We start from the raw sequence: 24,557 nt of genomic DNA on the forward strand, positions 1-24,557 counted from the left end.
CCTAGTCGGCCATCACTGGAAAGAGAGGCCCATTGGACATGCAAACTTTATATGCCCCAGTACAGGGGAACGCCAGGGCCAAAAAATGGGAATGGGTGGGTAGGGAAGTAGGGGGGAGGGTATGGGGGACTTTTGGGATAGCATTGGAAATGTAATTGAGGAAAATACGTAATAAAAATATTTTTAAAAAATAAATAAGATAAAAGTAAGTATATATATAATGCTAAATAAATAGATACTGTGTATAAAACATTATAGACAGATAAAAAGTGTTTCAAATTAATTAAGAGAAAATTAAATTATATTATAAAATTTCCAGAGGAAAGAATTTAGAGAAAACTATATATGAAAAAGATATTGAATTTAAAAAATAGTACAGGACAATAAAAAAAAATCTACATAGAAAGTAAAGTCTCCAACAAAGGAAAAGGAAGAAAAAACAAAGTGAAGTCTCTAGAAAAAGGAGAGGAAAATAGGGTAAATTCTCCAAAGAAAGTAGAGAAAGACAACTAAAGGGAAGTCTCCAAATAAAGATGGAAATTAGATAGATTAAAAAACATTTTCATATTAAGAAATGGAAATCACTGTAGAAAAAGTTATTTGGATCCCACACATTTTTTGGACTGTTAACATAAGAATAATTTCTTTAGGTGCTTATCAGTCATTTAAGATTCCTCAGAGACCTGGGAGGTGAGAGACTCTCAGGACTCAAAGGGAGGGACCTTAGATGAAATGCTGGACATTAGGGAGAGGGGACTTGTAGAGCTTACCTCCAGCAGGAAGACAGGGCATTAAAAGAGGGAAGGGGCATCCCACAGTTGCAACTCTGACCCATAATTGTTCCTGTCTGAAAGAATTACAAGGATGGAAATGGAAAGGAGCCTGAGGAAAAGAAGGTCCAGCAACATGCCCAAAGAGGGATCAAGCTCAAGGGGTAATCCCAAGGCCTGATACTGTTACTGAGGCTATGGAGCACTCACAAAAAGGGACCTATCATGGCTGCCCTCCAGAAGATCCAACAAGGAGCTGAAAGAGTCAGTCAGATAGTTGCACTCAACTAATGGACCAAAGCAACTGACCCCTGTTGTTGAGTTAGGAAACACTGAAAGAAGCTGAGGAGGAGGGTAACCCTGTAGGAGGACCTACATTCTCAGTTAATTTGGACCTCCAAGATCTCTCAAACACTGGACCACCAAACAGGCAGCACATACCAATTGATATGAGGCCTCCAACACATATACATCAGAGGACTTCCTGGTTTCTGTTCTTTCAGAGATGATGCACCTAACCCTCAAGAGACTGGAGGCCCCAGGGCATTTAGAGGTCAGGTGACAAGGGAGTGGGGACATCCACATAAAGAGAGGGGGTGAGGATGCGGTATAGGATGTGGAGCAGTAGGAGGGTAGACAGGGTAGGGAATAAAATATGGAATGTAAAATAAATGAACAAGTAAATAAATAAATAAATAAATTTAAAAAGATTTAATTATATTTGGTAACGGTTGCAATTTGTATATCCTCTGTAAGAAAGGTCAGAATAAAACAAGCCCAGGTAAGGAGAGGAGTGAAAGATGAGATGCTAAATTAGAGGTCATAGAACAAAGATTAGAAGATTCTTTGAATCAGAGTAAAAAAATCTTCACAAGAATCCAATCTGAAACCTATAGTTCCAGATGAGAAAAATCCACAAAGATTAGAGGAATTAGAAAGGCAATGCATAGAGATGCAGTATTCTGAATTAAGAATCCAGATTCTAATTAATGATGCTGTCTTAGAACAATGGTATGCAATAGTGTATGTGTTTTCTTTTGGAAAATTAAAATAATCTAAAGTATGTACACATGTCGATACATCATACTATTGATAGATATTCAGAATTCCAATGGGTTTCTACCTTGAATTATTTAAAAGATAATTCTAAATTTTTAATTATCTAAAGATAATTTAAAAGATAAGTCCCTTCGCCTTGCAGGGCAGGGGAGTTTGACCCTGAGCAGTGACAGTAGGGGGCTTTTAACAGCTAGGTGAGGAATTAGGAGGAGTTGAGAGGAGAGTTGGGAAGATTTGGGAAGAGTTGGGAAGAGTTGGGATGAGTTGGGAGGAGAGTTCTTCTCTTCCGGGTGTCCTTGGTGAAATTTACAAGGCAGGAGTGGGGAGTGAGTTCTTTCTGAATTTTTATCTCCATGTCCTCGGCACAGGAAGGCAGGCATCTCTAGTTGTAAAGTATAGAAACAAAAAGGCATTTTGCTGGCTATAGAGAACAAAGAGCTTCTTTCTAGCTGAATTTTTAGAGATCAGGGAAAACAAGCTTGGGGAACATCCAGGGGCTTTACCTTCTAGAGAGAAACACTCTAAGTCAGGGTCTCACATTTCCCACTCCTTCTAGTACATAGTTCTAATCTTAGAACTAGGAAAATTAAACCTCTGTCCCAGCTGTCAAACAAAGCCAACATGAGGTCACAACTTTAGGATTTGTAACATTGAGAGCCTCAGAAGCCCCTTGAATGAGACTAGAGAGTCTCTTGTCAGTGGTAGGAGGGAGGGAGGAGGTTCCTGTGCAGTGCCTGGTGAGTGTGAGCAGGGCCTGGCCAGTGGGCGGCAGCAGGGCCAGGAGGGGGAGCCGGGCACATGCTGGAGGAGCAGCAGGGCTTGTCAGAAGCACCAGGTAGGGTCCTTTCCATCTGGGTTCAAGGTTGCTGGAACGGTGGTGCCAGACGAGGACAGGATCCCCTACTTGAAATTTATGTGGCATCACGGTGGTTCTTGGTTCATACATTATTTTTTAGCAATTCTCAGGCATCTTTTTTGACCAGTTCTAGGGCCTTCAAGTGAGCTAGCAGGGGTTGGGAAAAAGGAACATCAGGGTCAAACATTTCCCCTGCTTCTGTTAAGGGGGGCATTCCCCCATGGAGGAGTTCAAAGGGTGTAAGTTTAAATTTCCCTGGGGTGTTCCATACTCAGAACAACGTGAAGGAAAAGAGAACTGTCCAATCTTTTCTGCCAGTCTCTAAAGCCAATTTAGTTAAGATTTCATTTAGTGTTCTATTTACCCTCTCTACCTGTCTTGAACTCTGGGGTCTATAAACACAATGTAACTTCCAATCAATCCCCAATTGTCTGGCTAATGCTTGACTTACCTGGGCAACTAAGGAGGGGCCATTGTCTGACAAAATACCTTAGGGATGCCAAATCTTGGGAAATTTTCCTCTAATATCTTCTTTGTCACGACTTTGGCGGTCTCCCACCCTCAAAAAGTGTCTATAAAATCTAATTAATATTTATTACCGTACTTGGCTGGTTTAACTTCAGTAAAATTTACTTTTCAGTGCGCCCCTGGCAGGTCACCTCTTAGTCACCTTCCGGGAACCTTCTTGTGTTGCCCGGCATTGGTGAGGGCACAGGCTTGGCATTTATTAACAATCTCCTCGGCAATGTCGGACAGTTTTATAACATAGTAGTTTGAGTTCTTAACAATTTCTTTGAGCTTCTTAGTTTCTAAGTGTGTGAGCCTGTGTAGAAAGGCTACATATTGTTGTCCTTCTTTGGTGGGCAGGACCAAGCGACCATCTTGGGTCTTAGCCACTTCCTGTGGAGTATAACTACATATCTCAGGTATTTTGCCTGTTAGTTGCTGATCTTCTGGAGTGTAGTGAAAGCCTGTGTCTTTGAGTTCATAATGGTCCTTAAGTTCTTTATTTTTCTCTCTAGCTATGAGGATCATAGCTCCTTGGGCTGCCATTAGTGCCTGGCTTTTTAACTGGTAGCAACAGAGACTGACAAGGGACCAAAACACCTAGTTCTAAGAGCCTTTGAATGTGAGGTCTGATGCCCTCTTGGGCCTCTTTGTTCATGGGGTATTGTCACACCGCAGGAGTCACACCAGTTTTCAGCGTCACAATGATGGGGGAGGGGGCTCCCTCTTTGCCTCTTTCATACCTCCAGTCTCTGCCCAGGCTTGAGGATATCTCTCTAACCTGGTCCCTTCTAGTACCTTTCTCGACGGGGCTTGAGGCTCATGTAATCTATATTCTTCTTCTAATTTTAAAGCTAAAATTATAGAGATAGGGGCTTGTCAAGAGAATGAAGTTCCTTCCGAAGAGACGCTTATTTGGGCTTTTAATTTTGATAGTAAGTCTCTTCCCAACAATGGGGTGGGGCATTCAGTAATGATGAGGAAGGAATGAGTTACTTGGCTTCTTACCAAATCAACTTTCCTATCAGTGGTCCAAGAGTATGGTTTCTGACCAGTAGCCCCGGTTTTCTTGTTCCTCAATCTCCCGAGTGGCTCTTTCAGGACTGAAAACTCTGCTCCGGTATCAACAAGGAAATCCGTGGGGGTCCCCTCCACAGTTAGGGTTACCCTAGGCTCAGGGAGGGGGTCTGAGCCCCAACTTCCCTAGTAATCATCTTCTAGGGTAAGGACCTTGGGCGGTCTGGTATCTGTCTCTTTTCTGGGGCAGTCTCTTGCCCAGTGTCCCTTTTCTTTATAGCATGCACATTGGCCCTTATCTAGAGGTGGTTGTGAAGGTCCTCTGGAGTTCTGAGGTCTTCTCGGCCCTGTGTTGCCCAGCTACCCTGTCTGCCTACTTCCTCTACCTTTTCTATAAACTTCCTTATCACCTGCGAATGTATCTAAAATCTTAGTTAAATTTCTTTCTTGCCTTCTATCTCGTCTGCTTTCTCTTGCCTCAGCCTCTCTCTTTTCTCTTTCTCCCTTTTTCTTATTTTTAAGTCTCTCTCTTATGGTACACTTTCTCTGCCTCCTTAACCAGATGTTGCAAAGATAATGGTTGCAGACCCTCTAGACGATGTAACCTTCTCCTGATGTCATGTCAGAAGCAAACTACCATGGCTACTATCACCTGTTGGCCCTGTGATGTAGGATCAAAGGGAGTGTAATGCCTGTATGCCTCTAAGAGGTGCTCTAAACACACCGTTAGGGGCTCCTTTTCCCCTTGTAGGATCTCTCTTACCTTGGCCAAATTGGTGGGGCACCTGCCAGCTCCTCTCAGTCCAGCTACCAGAACCTGGCTGAAAATTGTCAACCGCTCCCTACCTTTAGGCCTGTTAGGGTCCCATTCAGGACATGTCAGAGGGAAGCCTGCATCTATTTCATTCAGAAGTTGTGTTGGTAGTCTATTGGCCCCAACACATATTTTCTTGCCTCCAGCAGAATCTTTTACTTTTCCTCTGTGGTGAAAAGAACCTGTAAAAGCTGCTGACAGTCATCCCAAGTAGGCTGATGAGAGAACATGAGAGATTCTATTAGATTAGTAAGGCTAGAGGGATTTTCAGAGAAGGGGGAGTGATTTGCCTTCTAATTATAGAGATCAGAGGAGGAAAAAGGCCAGTACTGAAGGGGCTGCAGTTGTCTGGGGTCTGCTGGAGGAGGGCCATAAGTATGTAAAGGCAGTTCGGTGGTTGAGTCTGGTCCCTCTGGGCTCTGAGCTCGCTGGCTTTGGGTTCCAGCAGCTGGGCCCTCTTCAGCATCTCCAGCTGCACCCTGTTGAGAGATCTGGGACGGGACTTGTTGGGGATATGGGGGTGGGGTGTTATGCCATTCTGGAGGTTCTTCTATCTCTGAATAGATCCTGGGAGGAACAGAGGGCTGTGTTTCAGCCCCCACCATTTTTATCTTATTTATTTATTTATTTATTTATTTATTTATTTATTTACTTATTTTCTGAGTCACGGAGAGTTAGGACTTGGAACCCTGGCTTGTTTCTCTGAACCCAAGGCTTCAATCAGGATGGGGGGGGGTCCTGCGTTAAATTTTCCCAGATGACAATGTAGGGCACTTGATCTGGTTGAGACCCTGCCCTCCTCTGCATAACAACATGTTTAAATGGCAGAAATCACAATCAAATCAAGAGTGCTCTCTGGTGGCCAACCAACATCAAAAGCTGGCCATTCCGTAGAGCAGAAAGTTCTCCAAAATCTTTTTTCTGACATCTACAGACAGATGTGAGCCCTAGTCTTAATTTCAGTCCAATGCTCGAGAGTCAGTCTAAGGGGAGTGCTAATAGTCTGTCCCATCGCCAGAGTCACAGGGAAACAAACAATATATACACACAAAAAGATTACAATAACCGAGACCAGGACCCAATCAGATGGCTGTTTGAGCACACTCTCACTTGGCACCCAGTAACAGAAACAGATAGCCACGTGAGCACACTCTCTCTTGGCACCCCGATGGGAAATCTCCAGGAGTCCCTGGAGCTCCCTCAGACCTCCTGGGACGTCTCCCAGGGTGGCAGCCAGTTACTCCTGACATGTCTGTCAGTAAGCCTCCCCTCCATCCCAGACAGGGAGTTCATTGCTCTCACGAGCACGGACAACTGCAAACCGAGAATACCGAATTCAAACACAGCCAGCAGACAAAGACATAGACAAAGATATAGACAAAGATAGGATCCTACCTCCAAGCAGGGTCTCTGGGAACTGGAGTAGGCCACAAATCCAGGCGGACAAGCCCCCACATGTAAGACCCCCGATGCTGGGCCTCTGCTCAAGTCCCGGGATGAGCTGGCCAACACCCCAATGTTCAGAGAGAAAACCACACCTGATGCAAACTGCATGAGGTTTTATTATCAGGTAGCTGAGGATGAAGTCCCTCCACCTTGCAGGGCAGGGGAGTTCGACCCTGAGCAGTGACAGTAGGGGGCTTTTAACAGCTAGGTGAGGAATTGGGAGGAGTTGGAAGGAGTTGGGAGGAGTTGGGAAGAGTTGGGAGGAGTTGGGAAGTGTTGGGAGGAGTTGGGAGGAGTTGGGAAGAGTTGGGAGGAGTTGGGAAGTGTTGGGAGGAGTTGGGAAGAGTTGGGAGGAGTTGGGAGGAGTTGGGAAGAGTTGGGAGGAGTTGGAAGAAGAGTTCTCTTCTGGGTGTCCTTGGTGAAATTTACAAGGCAGGAGTGGGGAGTGAGTTCTTTCTGAATTTTTATCTCCATGTCCTCGGCACAGGAAGGCAGGCATCTCTGGTTGTAAAGTATAGAAACAAAAAGGCTTTTTGCTGGCTATAGAGAACAAAGAGCTTCTTTCTATCTGTATTTTTAGAGATCAGGAAAAACAACCTCGGTGAACATCCAGGGGCTTTATCTTCTCGGGAGAAATGCTCTAAGTCAGGGTTTCACAGTATAGCTTGAAGCCAGGGATGGTGATTCCCTCAGAAGTTCTTTTTTGTTAATTTCTTTTCTGCTCTTCGGGGTTTTTTGGTTTTTTTTCCAGATGAGTTTGGGAATTGCTCTTTCCATACCTTTTAATAATTGTGTTGGTATTTTTGATAGGGATTGCATTGGATTTGTAGATTGTTTTTGGTAAGATGGCCATTTTTACTGTTTCTTATACAAAACCATGAGCATGGGAGATTTCTCCATTTTCTTAAATTTTCTATTTCCCTTTTGAGAGACTTGCAGTTAGTGTCATAGAGATTTTTCACTTGTTTGGTTAGTGTTACCCCAATATATATTTTAGTATTTGTGACTATTGTGAAGGTACAATTTATTTTATTTCTCCATCTGTTTATCATTTGTGTCAAAGAAAGTTACTGATTTATTTGAGTTAATTTTATATCCAGCCACTTTGATAACTTTGTTTATCAGTAATAGAAGTTCCTGGTAGAATTTTTGGAGTTGCTTATGTATACTATCATATCAGCTGTAAATAGTAATACTTGGAATTCATTTTTGTCAATTTGTACCTGCTTGATCTCCTTTTGTTGTCTTATTGTTCTAGCTAGATTTTCCAGTGCTACATTGAATAGACATGGAGAGAGTGGCCATCCTTGTCTTGTCCCTAATTTTAGTGGGATTGATTTGTGTCTCTCCATTTAATTTCATATTGGTTGTTAATTTGCTGTACAATGCTTTGTATTATGGTTAGGTGTGGGGCTTGAATTCCTGATTTCTCCAATACTTTGATACTTAGGTGTTGTATCTTGTCAAAAGATTTTCATCATCTAAAGATATGATCATGTGAAATTTTTTGAGTTTGTTTATCTAGTGGTTACATTAATGAATTTTTGTATATTGAACCAATCTTGCATGCCTGGGATGACGCCTACTTTATTATGTTGGATGATAGTTTTGAAGTGCTTTTGTATTTGGTTTTGATAATTTTGTTGAGTATTTTTGCAACAATAATCATACAAGAAATTGGTCTGAAGTTCTCTTTTTTGCTTGAGTCCTTGTGTGGTTTAGGTTTCAGAGTAATTGTGGCTTCATAGAATGATTTAGGTAATGTTTCTATTTTATGGAATAGTTTTTAGATATTCACATTAGGTCTTCTTTGTAGGTTTGGTAGAATTCTGCACTAAAGCCATCTAGCTCTTGGATTTTTTGGTTCAGAGTATTTTTTTGTTTTGTCTTTTCTTCTTCTATTTCATTATGGGGTATGGGCCTATTTAGATAGTTCACCTGCTCTTAATTTAACTTTGCATGTGGTATGGTATTTGTGTAGAAAACCATCCATTTCATCTAGATTTTCCAGTTTTGTTGAGTATAGGCTTTTGAATTAGGATTTGATAAGTTTTTTATTTTTTTAATTTCCCCAGTTTTTGTTGTTTTGTGTCCCTTTTCAATTCTGATTTTGTTGATTTGGATACTATCTCTGGGCTCTTTATTTAGTTTGGCTAGGGGTTTATCTATCTTGTTGATTCTCTCAAATAACCAGCTTTTGGTTTTATTGATTCTTTGTATCATTCTCTTTGTTTATATTTGGTTTATTTAAGGTCTGAGTTTGACTATTTCCTGCTATCTACTCTTCTTTGGTGTGTTTGCTTCTTTTTGTTCTAGAGCTCTCAGCTGTGCTGTTAATTTGTTCCTGTAGGATCTCTCCAATTTCTTTACCAGGGTACTTAGTGCTTTGAATCTTCTTCTTAGTATTGCTTTCATTGTGTCTCATAAGTTTGGGTATACTGTTTCATCATTTTCATTGAATTCCAGGAAGTCTTTAATTTCTTCATTTCTACCTTGACCAAGTTATAATTGAGGAGAGAGTAGTTCAGTTTCCATGAGTATGTGTATTTTCTGTTGTTTTTGTTGATATTGAAGATGAGCCACTGTCTGTGGTGATCTGATAGGATGCATGGGATTATTTCAATATTTTTGTATTGGTGGAGGCTTGTTTTGTGATTAATTATATGGTCAATTTTGGAGAACGTACCATGAGGTGCTGAGGAGAAGTTATATTCGTTTGTTTTGGGGTAAAATGTTTTGTAGATCTCTGTTAAATACATTTGATTCAAATCTTCTCTTAGTTTCCCTGTGTCTCTGTATATTTTCTTTTTCAGTTATTCGTCCTTTAGAGAGAGAGTAGGATGTTGAAGTCAATCACTATCATTTTGTGACTTTCAATGTGAGTTTTGTGCTTTACAAAATTTCTTTTATGAATATGTGTGCTCTTGCATTTGGGCTATAGATATTCAGAATTGGGTGTTCATCTTGGTGTTTTCCTTTGATGATTTTAAAGTGTCCTTCCCCATCTTTTTGTTCATTTTGTCTTAAAGTCTATTTTACTGAATTTTAGAATGGCTACCCCATTGAACTATTTGCTTGGAAACATTTTGGCAACCGTTTACTCTGAGGTAGCATCTGTCTTTGTTGCTCAAGTGCATTTCTTGTGTGCAGCAAAATGATGGATACTGTTTGCTTATATAGTCCGTATTTTGGGGGGTGGGAGACTTGAGTCTGTTGATGTTGAAGGATATTAAAGACCAATGATTGTTGTTCCTGTAATTTGTGTTGTTGGAGGTCATGTTTTAGGTTTATAATTTGCTTCCCTTGGGATTATTTTGAGATGATTATTTTCTTGTGTTTTCTTAGGTGTAATCACTCTCCTTGTGTTGCAGATTTCCTTCTACTATACTCTATAGGGCTGGAATAGTAGAACGATATTGCAAAAAATTTTGTTCTCTCATGAAATATCTTGGTTTCTCCATTTATAGTTATTGAGAGTTTTGCTGGGTATAGTAGCCTGGGCTGGCATCTCTGGTGTCTTAGGGTCTGCATGACATCCGTCCAAGATATTCTGGCCTTTAAAATCTCTCTTGAGTATTCTGATGCAATTATGATAAATTTGCCTTAATATGTTATTTTGCTTTTATCCCTTACACCTTTTAATAGTCTTCCTTTGTTCTGTACATTTAGTGTTTTGATTGTTATGTGAGAATTTCATTTACTTGTCCAATCTATTTTGTGTTCTGTAGACATGTTTGCTGATTGCTATCTCTTCCTTTAATTTAGGAAAATTTTCTTCTATGATTTTTGTTGAAGATGTTTTCTTGCCCTTTGAAGAGAAAATCTTCACTCTCTTTTATTCCTATTATTTTTAGGTTTGGTCTCTTTATTGTGTCCCAACTTTTCTGGATGTTTTAGGTTAAGTACATTTTTTTTCTTTTATTTTCTTTGATGGATGTATCTGTATCTTCTATGTTATCTGCTCCACCTGAGATTCTCTCTTCCATGTCTTGTATTCTGTTGGTGAATGTTGCATCTATAGTTCCTGATCTCTTTCCTAGGTTTTCTATCTCTAGGTTTGCCTCCACTTATGATTTCTTTATTGCTATTTCCAATTATAGGTCTTGGACTGTTTTGATCAATTCCTTTGCCTGTCTCATTGAATTTTCCTGAATTTCTTTAAGGGGCATTTCTTTCCTCCTAATTTTAACTCAAAACCTTGCTCTTACGTGTTAGGGTAGCCAAGTTATGTTGTGGAGGAGAACTTGTTATACAAGTAAAAAAATGTTTTTAAGTAACATTTTATTGCAAAAATCTCCTCACATTGTTCAATTGATTCTCACTAGTACACTTTGAACTTTTAACATTTTATTCATCTTTTTCTGTACAAGATGGTAATGGATCATTTAACAAGAGGGTAGGTTTAATTTTGTAGTGAGAAATATTATATCACAGTCTGATTGACCAGATGTAGCAAAGTAAAGAGGAGCTTCTGTTCCCAATTCCCTGAGACCCATAAGTATTTGAATGTTCAGGAATTTTTGAGCATGGGCCCCAGGCTCCTCAGCAAAGGCACATGTACACCTGACCCTCCATTTCTGACTCTTATGCGCCTTTTCTAGCAGTGACTGGATGCTCCAAAACCCAGGAATCTCAGCTTCAGCATCCCACGTGTCAGGCTACATTTCTCCACCCCCTGAGTGGTGCATTGGGGCTTCCCTCAAGGCCAGCACATGACAGTGGTGCAGGGCAAATATAGTCTAGTATCTTCATGCTTAGCCTGTCCAAGCAGCATTCCAATAGCTCAGCAGCAGGGTAAAACCACATAGCCCCAAGAATTTAGAAGAGGCAGACACACAGACAGTGAGAAAGGTATCAAGTTTCTTTGGTTCTTTTGCTCAGTACACTATTAACTCCAGTTTCAAAAGAAGTATTAAAATCCAGTCAGGCTCTTTTCTAAGAAGCCTGTTTTGTTTGCAAAATGCTTCCTAGGTGTATTTTCCTCTCATTGATTTAAATCATGGAACTCAAGTTAATTAATAACCAAATAAAGGCTGTTATTTTTTCCTCTTTAAATTACCTCTGTCTTCTTACAGGACATCAATTGGTAATCACATGTGTGTTCTTGAGTATCTTTTCTGTTAGTAAGATTTGAATTAACAGTGCCTACGTTAAACATGATTTACTTGACAGATTGCCTACAGAAGTTAAGGGACTAAAAATGTATCTGCTTTATAACTTGGACCTGTGGTTACAGGGACTACAGTACTAAAATATCCAAGGGAATTGTGGTTCTATAATTTTGGACATGCCCAGATAAGTATAGATGATAAGCAAACAGTTGACATTCAGACTTGCAGTCCATTGTTAGGTCTTGAGTAAACAAATTATTTTAATTTAAGAAAAAGTATCTGGTCAGTATATGAGTCACAAAACAGCAAAAAATGGAACCAAGTCACATGGCATCAGACATAGTTATTTGAAAGTAGAAACCATTTTAAGTCAGTGATGAAATATCATTTTTGTCTAATAAAACGTGGTAAAGAAATATACTAGTTCAAACAAAGCTATTTCCAAACAAGCAAGAAATAAATTCAGCATATTTTTCAGTGTATTGCGACAAGTAAGACCTTCAGTAAGATCTTCAAGAAGAGCAGAGTAGATTAGAAATCATGCAAGACAGATAAATACACTAAGGAGAGGTTCTACAAAGTGCCAGGTTAAACAAACTGTGCTCTGTGTATGTTTGTGTGTGATGTATGTAGGTATGTGTATATTATGTATTTCTGATAAGTATGAATGCACATGTGTTAATGTGTGCATGTATCGGTTGTGTATGTGTGTATGTTATATGTTTTATGATATGTATGTGTTAAGTGTCTTATGTATGTGTTTATATGTGTCTGTATATGTGTATGTATACACATGTTTATAAATATACAATGTAAATTTCAAACATATTTTTCAATCATTCTCTACATTATATTTTCAAAGAAGATCTCTTGATAAAACTGGAAATTTCTCATTCAGAAAGATTGGATTCCTAGAAAACCACAGGGTCTTCCTGTCTCTACTTCTCTAGTACCAGGATTATAAGCTTTGTGCTCTTATATTACTTTACTTTTTAAACATTGATAGTATTAAATTCAGGTAGTCACAGATGCACATCAGCCTTATATGTTTATAGATATTACTGTTATCTTTTGACATGAATAGAGAAGAATCTAAAATTATTACTGGTTAAAAAGCTGCAAAAGCTCGTAAGCTTGATCTGATTATTACATGCTATATACAGACACTGAATGACTATAATACATTTCATATATAGATGTTATTTTGATAAAAATAAGAAAATTATTCTCAAATCTTTAATGTTTAGAAGAGTTTTAATGCATAATATTAAAGTAGTTTCAAAACAGTTTTGAAACTAAAAGCTATGCAAGTCATGGTTTCCTGATAAGGTCCATACTAAAAATATAAGTACCATATGCCCCCGCTATAGCAATACAAAGCATATGTAGAAAGCATTCTAAATCCTGCTACAAACATATTTGAACATTCATCTTGGTTATGGTTCTTTTCCTAACAGCAATAGAATGGAGTCAGCCTAGACATTCACCCAATCGTCAATGGATAAGGAAAATGTGATTCATATACAAGCCAGGATTTTATTCAGCAATAAAGAAAACAGCAATAGAATGGAGTCAGCCTAGACATACCCAATCGTCAATGGATAAGGAAAATGTGATTCATATACAAGCCAGGATTTTATTCAGCAATAAAGAAAACTGAAACTGAAAATTTCAGAGAAATGATGGCTCTATAACTAGTGTGATAAGTAAAATAACACTAGCTCTAAAGGGCAAATGCCATGTCTTCTCCCTTATGCAGCTCTTGGCTTCTGTTGTTATGTGAATTTAGGAGGATACATGGGTAAATAAAGGCCAGAAAATAGAAAGGTGAATAAGAAATGAAAAAAAGAAACACTTTAAGTGAATCTTTGAATATCAGAACACATATTGACATGAAAATAGAAGGAGAAATAGAAATATTGAGGAGACAAGTATAGAGAAAATGTGTGGAAAATAGGATGAAATGTGGACATGGGAGAATAATCCAGATCTAAGCATGAGTGAAAATGTCATATTAAACGTGTTACTTCATAGGCTAATTAATATATAAAACAATAAAACTCTTGAATGTCAAGTATTGTAAAAGGTGTTTCCCTAATTTTGGTCTCGGGCAATTTATCATTTATATATAGAAATGATAGTGATATTTTTAAAATTAATTTTGTATCCAGCTACTTTGCTGAAGGTGTTTATCAGCTGTAGAATTTCTCTGTGTAGATTTTATGGTCATCAATGTGTTCTACAAGATCATTTGTGAATTGTGATATATAGTCTTCCTTGTTTCAAGTTTCTATCCCACTGATCTCCTTTAGTTTTCTTATTCTCTAGCTAAAATTTCAAGTACTATATTGGATAGATATGGAGAGAGTGGTTAACCTTGTCTTGTCCATGATTTTAATGGTATTTCTTAAGTTTCTTTCCATTTAATTTGTTGTTGGCTATAGACTTGCTATATTGCCTTTGTTAGGTTTAGCTATGTGCCTCATATCCCTAATCACTCCAAGTCTTTTATCATGAGGTTCTTTAAGGTCTTTAAATTTCTTTCCATTTAGTTTAATGTTGGCTATTGGCTTGCTGTATATTACTTGATCATGTTTAGGTATGTACCCTGTATCCTGACTTCTCTAATGTCGTTAACATGAAGTGATGTTTGATTTTTTAAAGGCTAATTACATTGTCAGGTTTTTGAATGTTGAACCATCTCTGAATCTTCTCTGAAATGACCAACTTGATCATAATGGATGATCTTTCAAAGTGTTCTTGCATTCACTTGGCAAGTATTTTACTGAGTATTTTTGCATTCATGTTCATAGGGATATTCATTTGTAATTCCCTTTTAACAAATTAAGTCTTTGTGTAGTTTAGCAAGTGAACTGTGGCCTTGTAGAATGAGTTTGTCAATTTCCTTTCTGTTTCTCTTTTGTGGAACAGTTTGAGGATTACTAGTATTAGCTCATTTTTTGAAATTCTGTCCCTGGGATTTTATTTTAATGATGAGATATTTAATAACTGTTTCTATTTCCTTAGGTATATTTAGAATGTTCTCTGATGCTGATATAACTTTGTAAGTAGTCTCTATCAAGAAAATTGCCCATTTCTTTTAGATTTTCAAATTTTGTGGAGTACTAATTTTGAGGTAAAAATCTAATAACTTTGGATTTTGCTGATATCTTTTGTTATGTATACTCTGTTCATATTTTATTTTGTTAATTTTTATGCCCTCCCTGCCTTTTAATATTTTTTGGCTAAGGGTTTGTGTTGGTGCATTTGCTTATCTATTTTATTTGTGTTCTTATACCTACCACTCTTCTCCAAATTATCCCTTCCAACATATTCACACCAGGTGAGAGAGAGAGAGAGAGAGAGAGAGAGAGAGAGAGAGAGAGAGAGAGAGAGGAGTTTATAGAGAAAAGGAAGGCATTTACCTCTTTAAACTACATTCTGCTTGAGTTGAAAATAGAGGTGTTAAATACCACGTGGCAAGATTGATCTTTGTTATCAAGATATCTCTAAGTTCCTCTCATCAAACTTGAAAAGCCAAAACCAGGAGCATCAGGTAAAGCAGTATGGTGTTAAGCAGACTTTTTCTTTAGAATGCCCTCTTAGCCCTCTTGAGGCTCAGGAATTAATACCCTGGCAAGAGTTCCAAAAAATTTCAAATAGAAACTCTTTGCAGCTGGAAAAAAAAACATGGCCGTTATAGCACAAATTAATAATAGTTAAGGGCAGTGAAGAAACAAAATTTATTATTTACTATAGAACAAAGTATTTGCTTTTCTTTATTCTAGAGCTTTTAGGTGTTCTGTTAAGTTGCTAGTATGTGACCTTATGATTTTTCATGAAGTCATTTAGTGCTATGAACTTGCTTCTAGCATTGCATCCTTGTGTCCCATAAGCTTAGGTATAATGTGCATTCATTTTTATTGAACTCTCAAAAATCCATTTCTTTCTTTCTTTTTCCCTTAATTCAGCGGTCATTGAGTACAGAATTGAATGTTTCCCTGGGTCTGTAGTTTTTCTGTTTTTGTTTATTTGTTTGTTTTGTGGTTTTGTGTTGTTGAAGTCCAGCTTTAAGCAATAATGGTTTGATAAGATATAGGGTTTTATTTCAATTTTCTTATATCTGTTAAGACTTGATATGAAACTGAATATATTATACATTTTGGAGAAATTTGCATAAGATTCTAAAAATATTCATGCCCTTACATTTGAGGCACATATATTCAGAATTGAGATGCCGTCTCCGTGCAGTGCATTTTGGGTTTTTTGTTTTTGCTTGTTTCTTTGTTTTTTTTTTTGTTTGTTTTTTTTTTTTTTTTTTTTTTTTTTTTATGAGTATGAATTGTTCAGACACACACACACACACACTTTTAAAGTCTATTTCATTAGTTATTTGAATGGATACACAATCTTGCTTCTTGAGTCAACTTACCTGGAAAAACTTTCCAACCACCTATCCTGAGATATTTTTATTTGATGTTGAGGTATGTTTCTTGTATATAACAAAATTATAGATCGTGATTTTTTACCCAATTTTTTAGCCTATATATTTTTATTGGGGATTTGAGAGCATTGATTTTGAAGCATATTAAGGACCAATGATGGTTATTCTTCTTATTTGATGGTAGTGGTAATCTCTCTCTCTCTCTTTCTTTCTCTCTCTCTCTCTCTTTCTCGGTGTGTGTGTGTGTGTGTGTGTGTGTGTGTGTGTGTAGTACGTGTTTCGCTTCTTTTTGATTTGCTTGCATGAAATGAATTATTTCCTGCATTTTCTTGGGTATAGTAGGGTTGGGTTTTATGGACAGATATTGTTTAAATTTGGTTTTGTCTTTAAATACCTTGCTTTTTCCATCTCTGGTAACTGAAAGTTTTCTTGGGTATAACAGTGTGGGGTGACATCTATAGTGTCTTAGAATATTCAATATATCTGGCCAGGTATTTCTAGTTTTGAGTCTCTGTTGAGAAGTCAAATGTAATTCTAATAAATCTACAGTTTCTTGTTACTTGGGTTTTACTCTTTCAGCTTTTACTGTTTGTTTTTACATTTATTATTTTGATTATTACATGCCAGTGAGATTTTCTGGTTCAATGTATTTGTTCTATAACTTTCTTGTACATTTATAGTCATCTCTCTCTTTAAATTTAGAAATTTTTATTCTATAATTTTGTTGAAAATATTTCCTAACAATTGGAACTGAGAATATTTTCATTCTTGTATTTCTATTATTCTTAGGTTTGGTCTTTTTATAGTGTCCCATATTTCATGCATATTTTCTTTAAGAAGCAATTTACATTTAAAGTGATTTTGACTGACACATCATTTTCTTCTATAATACCTTCTATGCCTGAGATTTTTCTCTTCCATTTCTTGTATTCTGTTGGAGATCCTTGAATCTGTAGTTCTTGCTCCTTTTTCTAGGATTTCCATCTCCAGTTTTCACCCCAGTTTCTGTTTTCTTCATTGTTTCATTTTGAATTTTTAGGTCTTAAACAGTTTTATTTTTTCTTCACTTGTTTGATTGCATTTTCATAGATTTCTTTAAGTGATTTATTTATTTCTTCTTTAAAGGCCTCTATCATCTTCCTAAGATTGTATTTAAGCTCATTTTCTTGTACTTCAGTAGTGTTAAACATCTATGGCTTGCTGAAGTAGGATAGATCTGCTCTTATAGTGGTATATTGCCCAGGCAGTTTTGTTGTATATTGCCTCTAGCCATCTGGATTCTGTGATCACTATAAGTTTAAATGCTGATTCCTGAGGTTATTTTTGTTGAATGAATGTATTATTAGATGTTTTCCTCCTTGCTTTCTAAAAGGCAGCCAGCCGAAGCACATCTTCTTTCTTGTTTGATTCTTTTTGAGGCAGCAGAGTAGGAAGAGCACTGGCAGGGATAAGACATTTGAAAGAGATATTTAGGATCTATGAATAATAATAATTGTTTACCTCTCTAAGTATAACTTACTTTGGTACTGTAGTTGTCCTGCCTGTGTCCCTTTGAGGCTAGAATCTGCAGTCTCTGGCATTTAGCACCTCATCTTAAAACGACAGGGTAATAAGTAAAGAAATAATTGCTAAAGCCTTTTTCCTTTTATCCAGATGCCTCTTCATTGTCAGACTTGGGGGGAACTTGGAACAGTAAACATCTATTGAACCAGGAGAAGAGAATCATGCTTTCAGAAGGAAAAATTTTTACACGAGCAAATATGGATTAAACTCACATAAATTAATATGAGTTTCATAAATACACATTTCTTAAATCTCCATTCAAACCACCTGGGGCCCAGCTTATATGCAATTACACACACACACACACACACACACACACACACACACACATCCACACTTACATATGTATATATAGCAAAAGACCAAGCACCATTGTAGAAAGAATTCACTCATTCTGGAAGAAAAATGAGCTCCAATCTTTATTACATACATACAGAAAAAGCTTCTATGCTTTTATTGCTAAGTAAATTAAATCAAAGTCTGTAAGAAGAATGCTTTATTCTCTTTGTAAGCCTTAACCTGCCTTGATATTAATTAAAGATGAGTTCTGCCTCATGGTAAGGAGAATCTACCTGCTCTCTCTACAACTTCTTTTTCTCTTTCTCTCTGCATTCTGCATATTGCTATCTTAGGTTTCTAAGTTGCCTTGTAGTTTTTACATTGTTCCACTCTACAGTCTTCTAATTTTGACTCTCTTCTCCTGTTCTGAAATCACAATAATGTGCTTACTCTCAACAAGTTTTCTCCCAATTTTACACCTTTATTTTTAAGTTCTTCTTGAGTTCAGTTCCATCTAAAAAAGTGCCCTCAGCTCAGGTCCTGTTTTCTCTCTTTGTCCAAAACACTTATCTTTCAGAATATATGATCACATGGTAAAAGTTCACCACTAGTTTACACATAAATCCAAATCATAAGTAGAGTAAGAAGTTTACAGCAGAGATTGTTTACATGCATATTCATTATGAGTAATTATCTTGCTAAATATTCATTACTTGTCACAGCTGCATGGGTTCATGAGGAGGCAAAAGTCATAACTAAGTAATTAGTGATGTTTTGTATATCTAAACCCAGTCAATATTTTATTTTCTATCTTAGCATTTCTAATACATAGCTAGTTCTCCTTTTATGACCTTTGGATAAAGGTTTTCCAACCTCTTGGAATGTGCTCTGAGTAGTGTGCCTGCTTGCTATCTCAGAAGCAATTAACTCATGACACTAAAGACTGGCAGAGTTCTCAGTGAAGTTTTCAGTATAGCTTCGTTTCAGAATAGAGATCTGTTAAAATGTGTGGGCTAATATCTAGTGGTTTTTATATATCTTTAATGATAGCAGAAGAAGCATATTAATAGCAGTCATCTTTCCAAAAATGAATTTCTTCTGAGCCTTTCCTACTAGAGGATATCTGTCATGGATTATACTCCAAGGAAGACTAATCAGAGGAAGCTCACCTGCTAGTGATTAGCTTGTTGGCTTCTGACAATTTCTGTTTCTTCTCTGTCTTCTCTCTTGAATGATGTTCTTTTGTGTGTGTGACCAGAGAGACTTCACATCCAGTAGAATATCTCTTCTGTTTTTTTAATGGTCTGTATGGCATCTTGGGTGTAAGATTCTAATTGTTCATCTGTGCCTTGTATCTGCATGTTCTCCCAAAAAGCACATGGTATGAAGGGCCATAAATCAGAATCAAGTGGAAGGGGTGCATTTTATGGCTATTTTGTGTGCTTTAAGGGCATGGGTCAGCAGAGATTATAAAGAAGGATCTTGCCTGATGTCCCTGCTACATGGCAGCCATGATGAAAACAAGTGGAGTTGTGGGGTGGTGTTCCTGTTGCTAGAGGGCCTTGGGGAAAGCAGACAGAAACATGGGCCAGAAAATAGAGTGCATCAGATCAGGCATACCTTCTTACGGAGAGCAAGACTGCTTAGTATTTTTGTCTTTGCTATATTTTTAAGTCTTTGTGTATTACAGGGTTCATTTCTTTCACTTGCTTAGCATATTATCCTTTAGCTAATATAATCAATTTACAGCTTTATTTCTTAATTTTCAAGGCACTAAAATCTAATCATCTCTGTTCAGCCATTTTGGGTTCCCTCTTAACATCATCATTGCTCATCACCACCATCACCACCATCAGCAGGAGCAGCAGCACCATCATCATCACCATTATTATCACTACCATCACTAGCTCAACACTACCACTACCACCAACACTACTACCTCTAGAAACATCACCACCAACCATTACCATCATTATTGGTTCTTCAAGAAAGGATTTTCTGTGTAATCCTGGGTGTTCTGGAACTTGTTCTGTATAACAGGCTGGCCTCAAACGCAAAGATCCATTTGTGTCTTACTTCTTAAATACTGAGTTTAAAGACATACATACAACCTGACTTGAATAACATTTCTTATGTAAGTACTGGCATTTCTATGATCACAGAAACCCTGAATATCATATTCATGATTGTAGGTCTTTTGGAATTTTCTTCAGTTATATTTACTTACAGTGCTATTTATTTTGTATTCACTGTCATTCACAAATGACAAAGTCATAGGCTTTCCTTAGATACTATTACATAGATCTGTAAGTTTTGTCAAAAACTCACATATTAAAATGTTATGGTAGGTACCATGGTTTCAGCCATATATGAATAGGTACTCTTTTATTTTTGACAGCTTATATAAGAGATGTCCTGATAAAAACTTCCTTGGGTTGAACTTCATTGGACACTAGTGAACATTTTGTAGTGTGATGTCTCTATGTTTTCCTAAAGTTGTAAAGTTTTGAGCTATCTTTTCTTTAAGAAATATCTCTTTTCCTTCCATAATTTTTATTATGCAAAACTTACCTGTCTGATTATGTTTCTCTCATGGTATAGAAGTTATTCATTCTTTAATGTTTTAATTTTCCTTCTCTGTCTGAATAATTGAAGATAATCTACATTTTTAATTTAAGGATTATGTAGTATCTTTGATCAAATATTTTCTGTTGTTGAGTTCCATGTTGCATCTTGAATTATGTCATTATTCCATTCAGTCCATGATTACTCTTTGTCCTCCTGTTATGACTTCTGTTTAGTGAACTTCTCATGTTCTACAGGAAGCATTTTTGCAGCTACTAATGTTTTCTTCTACTTCACTGGGCCATCCTAAAAATAGATGTTAAACTATTACCAGGGTATTCAAATATACTTGTATCTTTGGGATATATTGCTAGAGTACATTTTGTCCTTTTCCTGATACAATATTTTCCCTGAAAGTACAATAAATTACCTTACATTTAATGACTACATTCAAGAAATATTTTTTTCTTAGAGGTCTGAAGAATAAAATCCTAAAATGGATCTCATTGTACTAAACACAGGATTTTCAAAGGGTCTAGGTAGAACCAATGTACTTGCCTGGTATAGTTGCTAATTGTATAAGTTATACTATTTTATTGTTAATCAGAACTTCATTTGTTCATTCCCAAGATTTTTTATATTGTTGGACTATATTAGTTCTGTGCAACTGGGATTGTAGAGCTCCATTTTCTTGCTAGGTGACATGGAGACTCAGTTAAATTATATAGTGTGCTTACCATGTTTCTTGGCAAACAAAGGAGAGTCTGGTAGCTTTTAGTTTTAGATCATGCTGTGTCTTCTTCATTCTTACTCAGCTATTGAACATCTCTGTTGTTAAGAATTTTTATTTATTAATTTTGTTCACCCAAATAATCTCAGAAAGTCTCTTTATTTTAAGATTTATAGCTTTAATTACAACAGAAGATACCATTTTCTATGTAATATAACATGTTTCAAATTTTAGGTAGTAGGAATGGTATTTTTCAGTTTCAATATTTGATCTCTTATTTTCCTTGTAAATAGCTGGATCATGAATACTGAAATTCTGGTAGGATTTTGGTGGCAATTTTCACTTTTACAACCATTGTTTTGTTATTGACACACATTAAAATGTATGTCAACAAGAAGAGTCATTTTATTAAGACTAATACAGGCATTTTTCCCCCTCTGGAAGGTCTTGTTTTATAATTTATTATTAGTCAATGTTCACTTTCTTGAGAGTACATATATTAATCCATACTGTTATTATAAGTTATACATTACTATTTAAGAGTAAAGTAGTAGTTTTCTTCTGCTTGAGTACATTTGTTTATAACTCAAGTGTACAATCAAAAAGTAATAAGAAATATGGCTTACTGGTTAGTATTGCCTATACTTCCAGAGAACATAGATTTTATTCCCAGCATATTTATGACAGCTCATAACTGCCTCTCATGTAAATTTCATGGGTTCTAATGCTTTCATCAGACCTCCATAGCTACCATATAGTGCATATATCTACATGTAACCAACAATACACATTAATAATAATAATAATAATAATAATAATAATAATGATAATAATAATAATAGTAATAATAAAGTTGAAGGGAGTTTTAAAGTGGTAGGGTTTTTGTTGTTGTTATATTCTTTGGCAATAGCATGTAGATACCTGACTGTGTTGTTCAAATTTTCTCACCCCATGCCTCAATGAATAAAACAATTTCTGTTAGCACTTTGATAGCTCAAAAATATAAAAACTTGCTCTTTCAATAATATTTCATAGACTTCATAAAATTCATTTTTTCATGCTTATATATATTTCATTAACTGAAAATTAACAAGATTTAATCCTCCTTGGATATTATTTAACTCTTTCATAATAAATGTGTAGAAAGATCATTCCTTTCTGTCATTGTTCAGTCATACAATTTAAGGTAAGGGTTATTAAGTTAGAGATAACTTTGATCATTGATGTTATCATCAAAATATTGTTTCAAATATAATGTGTGTCATTGTGTCTTCAGATATGACATTCCCTCAACACTTCTTGTATTCCGATGACAATTTATATTGTAGTATTAATTCCATTGTTTTACTCACTAGAATATCTTTAAACCAATATTAAATACCTGGTGACCATTCATAAATGTTGGAGAAAAGTAACAATGTATGAAATTCTGAGAAGTTTGTTAAGATCATAATGTTACCCATGACAATTTTTTTCTCATAAGAGCAAAATATTGCCAAAGATTTTAAAATAGAGTAATATAATTGAATCTGTGAAATCATTTGTGTAGTATTCCCATCAAAATGAAATAAGAAAATATGAAAATCTAAATATAGAAGAAATATGTATTAGTTAATTATCGAAATATCATTATAACTGACAGAAAATAAAATCAAAGTTGGGCCTCTGAATCTACATACTCTACCTCCTTAGATTTGACTAACTATTAATCAAAATTACTTGTAAAAAGTTCTTTCTATACTGAATATGTAAGAATATTTTACTATTGTCCTTAAAATAAACAAGGGATAGTCTTTATAATGATTGGCCATAAAGAAAAATAATATATACCATATGTTCTCTTCTTAAGGCTCACAGATTATTTAGGGAGAAGGATGGAGAGATTATAAAAGATATAAACAAAGAATTACTACAAGGAAACAGGATTTTCTGTATACAAAAGGGCAGCTACAAAAAGGAATTCATAATGGTTTTGATACCATTCTTAAGACTTCTGCAAGCCTAAGCCAGACCTAAATTTAGCTTGAAGAGGAGAGGTTAATATAAACTCCCACCCCTTGCAGGAAAACTATTGGCTAATGCTAGGTGTTATGAGAGGGAAGATCAATGTTTATTTGTTTTGTTTTGTTTTTTGAAGATGATAATTGCCAATAAATTGCTAAGGTTGCAGTACAAGAACACAGAAACAAAAATATCCAGGAAGAACAAACTGGCCTTAAATGAAAAAGATAAAGACCCAAAGATAGGTGGCTAGAGATGAAGAGATGAATTGGGAAGAGTTGCAAGTAGAGGATGAATATGCTAAAGCAGGTACTAAATTCTAAACTAATTAATGACAGCATATTTTAAGAGTTAGTGAAAGTCCCTAAATAATATCTTAGACTTTCAAGAATGGGAGGATGTAGTTTGGATGTATTTTTATGCTGATATGTAGGTTTCTGGATAGTATAATTATAATTCTTGATGATAACATGTGGTTTTCTCTTTGTGTATTAGGTGCCTTTACCATTTCTTGGTTTCTGTTACCCTCTCTGGTACTTAGGGAAATGTGATGTCTGTAAGTTGAGGGTTGGAAATGCTTCTGAGATCCTTCCATGTATGACTACTTGGAGTCATGAGTACAAAGTGTTTCTAGGTTTTAGAAGGTGATACTTAGGATTAAATGTGCTATCGAGGAAGGCTGGAAGTGTGCAAGAAAGGGAGGAAATGTGGATGGGTTACCAGGATCTACATACAATTTCTTTCTGTAACAGGTGGTGTACTACAGAGATTTGAGTAAGACTAAATATTGGAATTGGAAGGCAGGAAGAAGAGTGAATACTGCCTATCTAGTTTCTTACCATCATCTCTAGGGTGTTTTCTGAGAGTGCCTATAGGAGTTGGCAGTTGAAACAAGAGGATGGTGTCATAGAACTATTCTGTAGGAAAATTAGCATGATTCACAGGGAATGGGGGCAGAGAAGAAGTGGAGGCCATAACAGATGGTCTATTATGTTTATCCATAATGATCATGTGTAAGCTTCATCCCAGGGATGCAGGGATGCTTTCATATACAGAAATCCATCAACATAATCCACTATATAAACAAACTCAAAGAAAATAACAGCGTGATCATTTCATTAGATACTAAGAAATCATTTGACTAAATCTAATACCTTTCATGATAAAAGTCTTGGAAAGATCAAGAATTAAAATTCCATACCTAAGCAGAGTAAAAGCAATATACAGTAAATCAGTAGCCAATATCAAACTAAATGGAGAGAAATATGAATCAATCCCACTAAAATCAGGAACTAGATAAGGCTGTCAACTCTCTCCCTACCTATTAAATATAGTACTTGAAGTCCTAGCCAGAGGAATTAGGCAACAAAAGGAGCTTAAAAGGGTACAAATTGG

The 24,557-nt window shown here is 36.4% G+C and overlaps 1 protein-coding gene and 1 pseudogene across 1 annotated transcript in view; one reads left to right on the forward strand and one right to left on the reverse strand.

The window, feature by feature from the left end:
• Positions 1-4,071: 4,071 nt before the first annotated feature.
• LOC110293387 lies at positions 4,072-6,035 on the reverse strand (annotated as a pseudogene).
• Positions 6,036-6,191: 156 nt separating this feature from the next.
• Positions 6,192-24,557, forward strand: part of LOC110293388 (putative selection and upkeep of intraepithelial T-cells protein 1 homolog) — a 38,148-nt gene continuing 19,782 nt past the window's right edge. Inside the window, 1 exon segment of the mRNA XM_021161222.1 lies at positions 6,192-6,281. Within this exon segment, the coding sequence (XP_021016881.1) occupies positions 6,192-6,281 (90 nt within the window).

Source organism: Mus caroli, chromosome 4 (genome assembly GCF_900094665.2).
Source record: "Mus caroli chromosome 4, CAROLI_EIJ_v1.1, whole genome shotgun sequence".
NCBI lineage: Eukaryota > Metazoa > Chordata > Mammalia > Rodentia > Muridae > Mus > Mus caroli.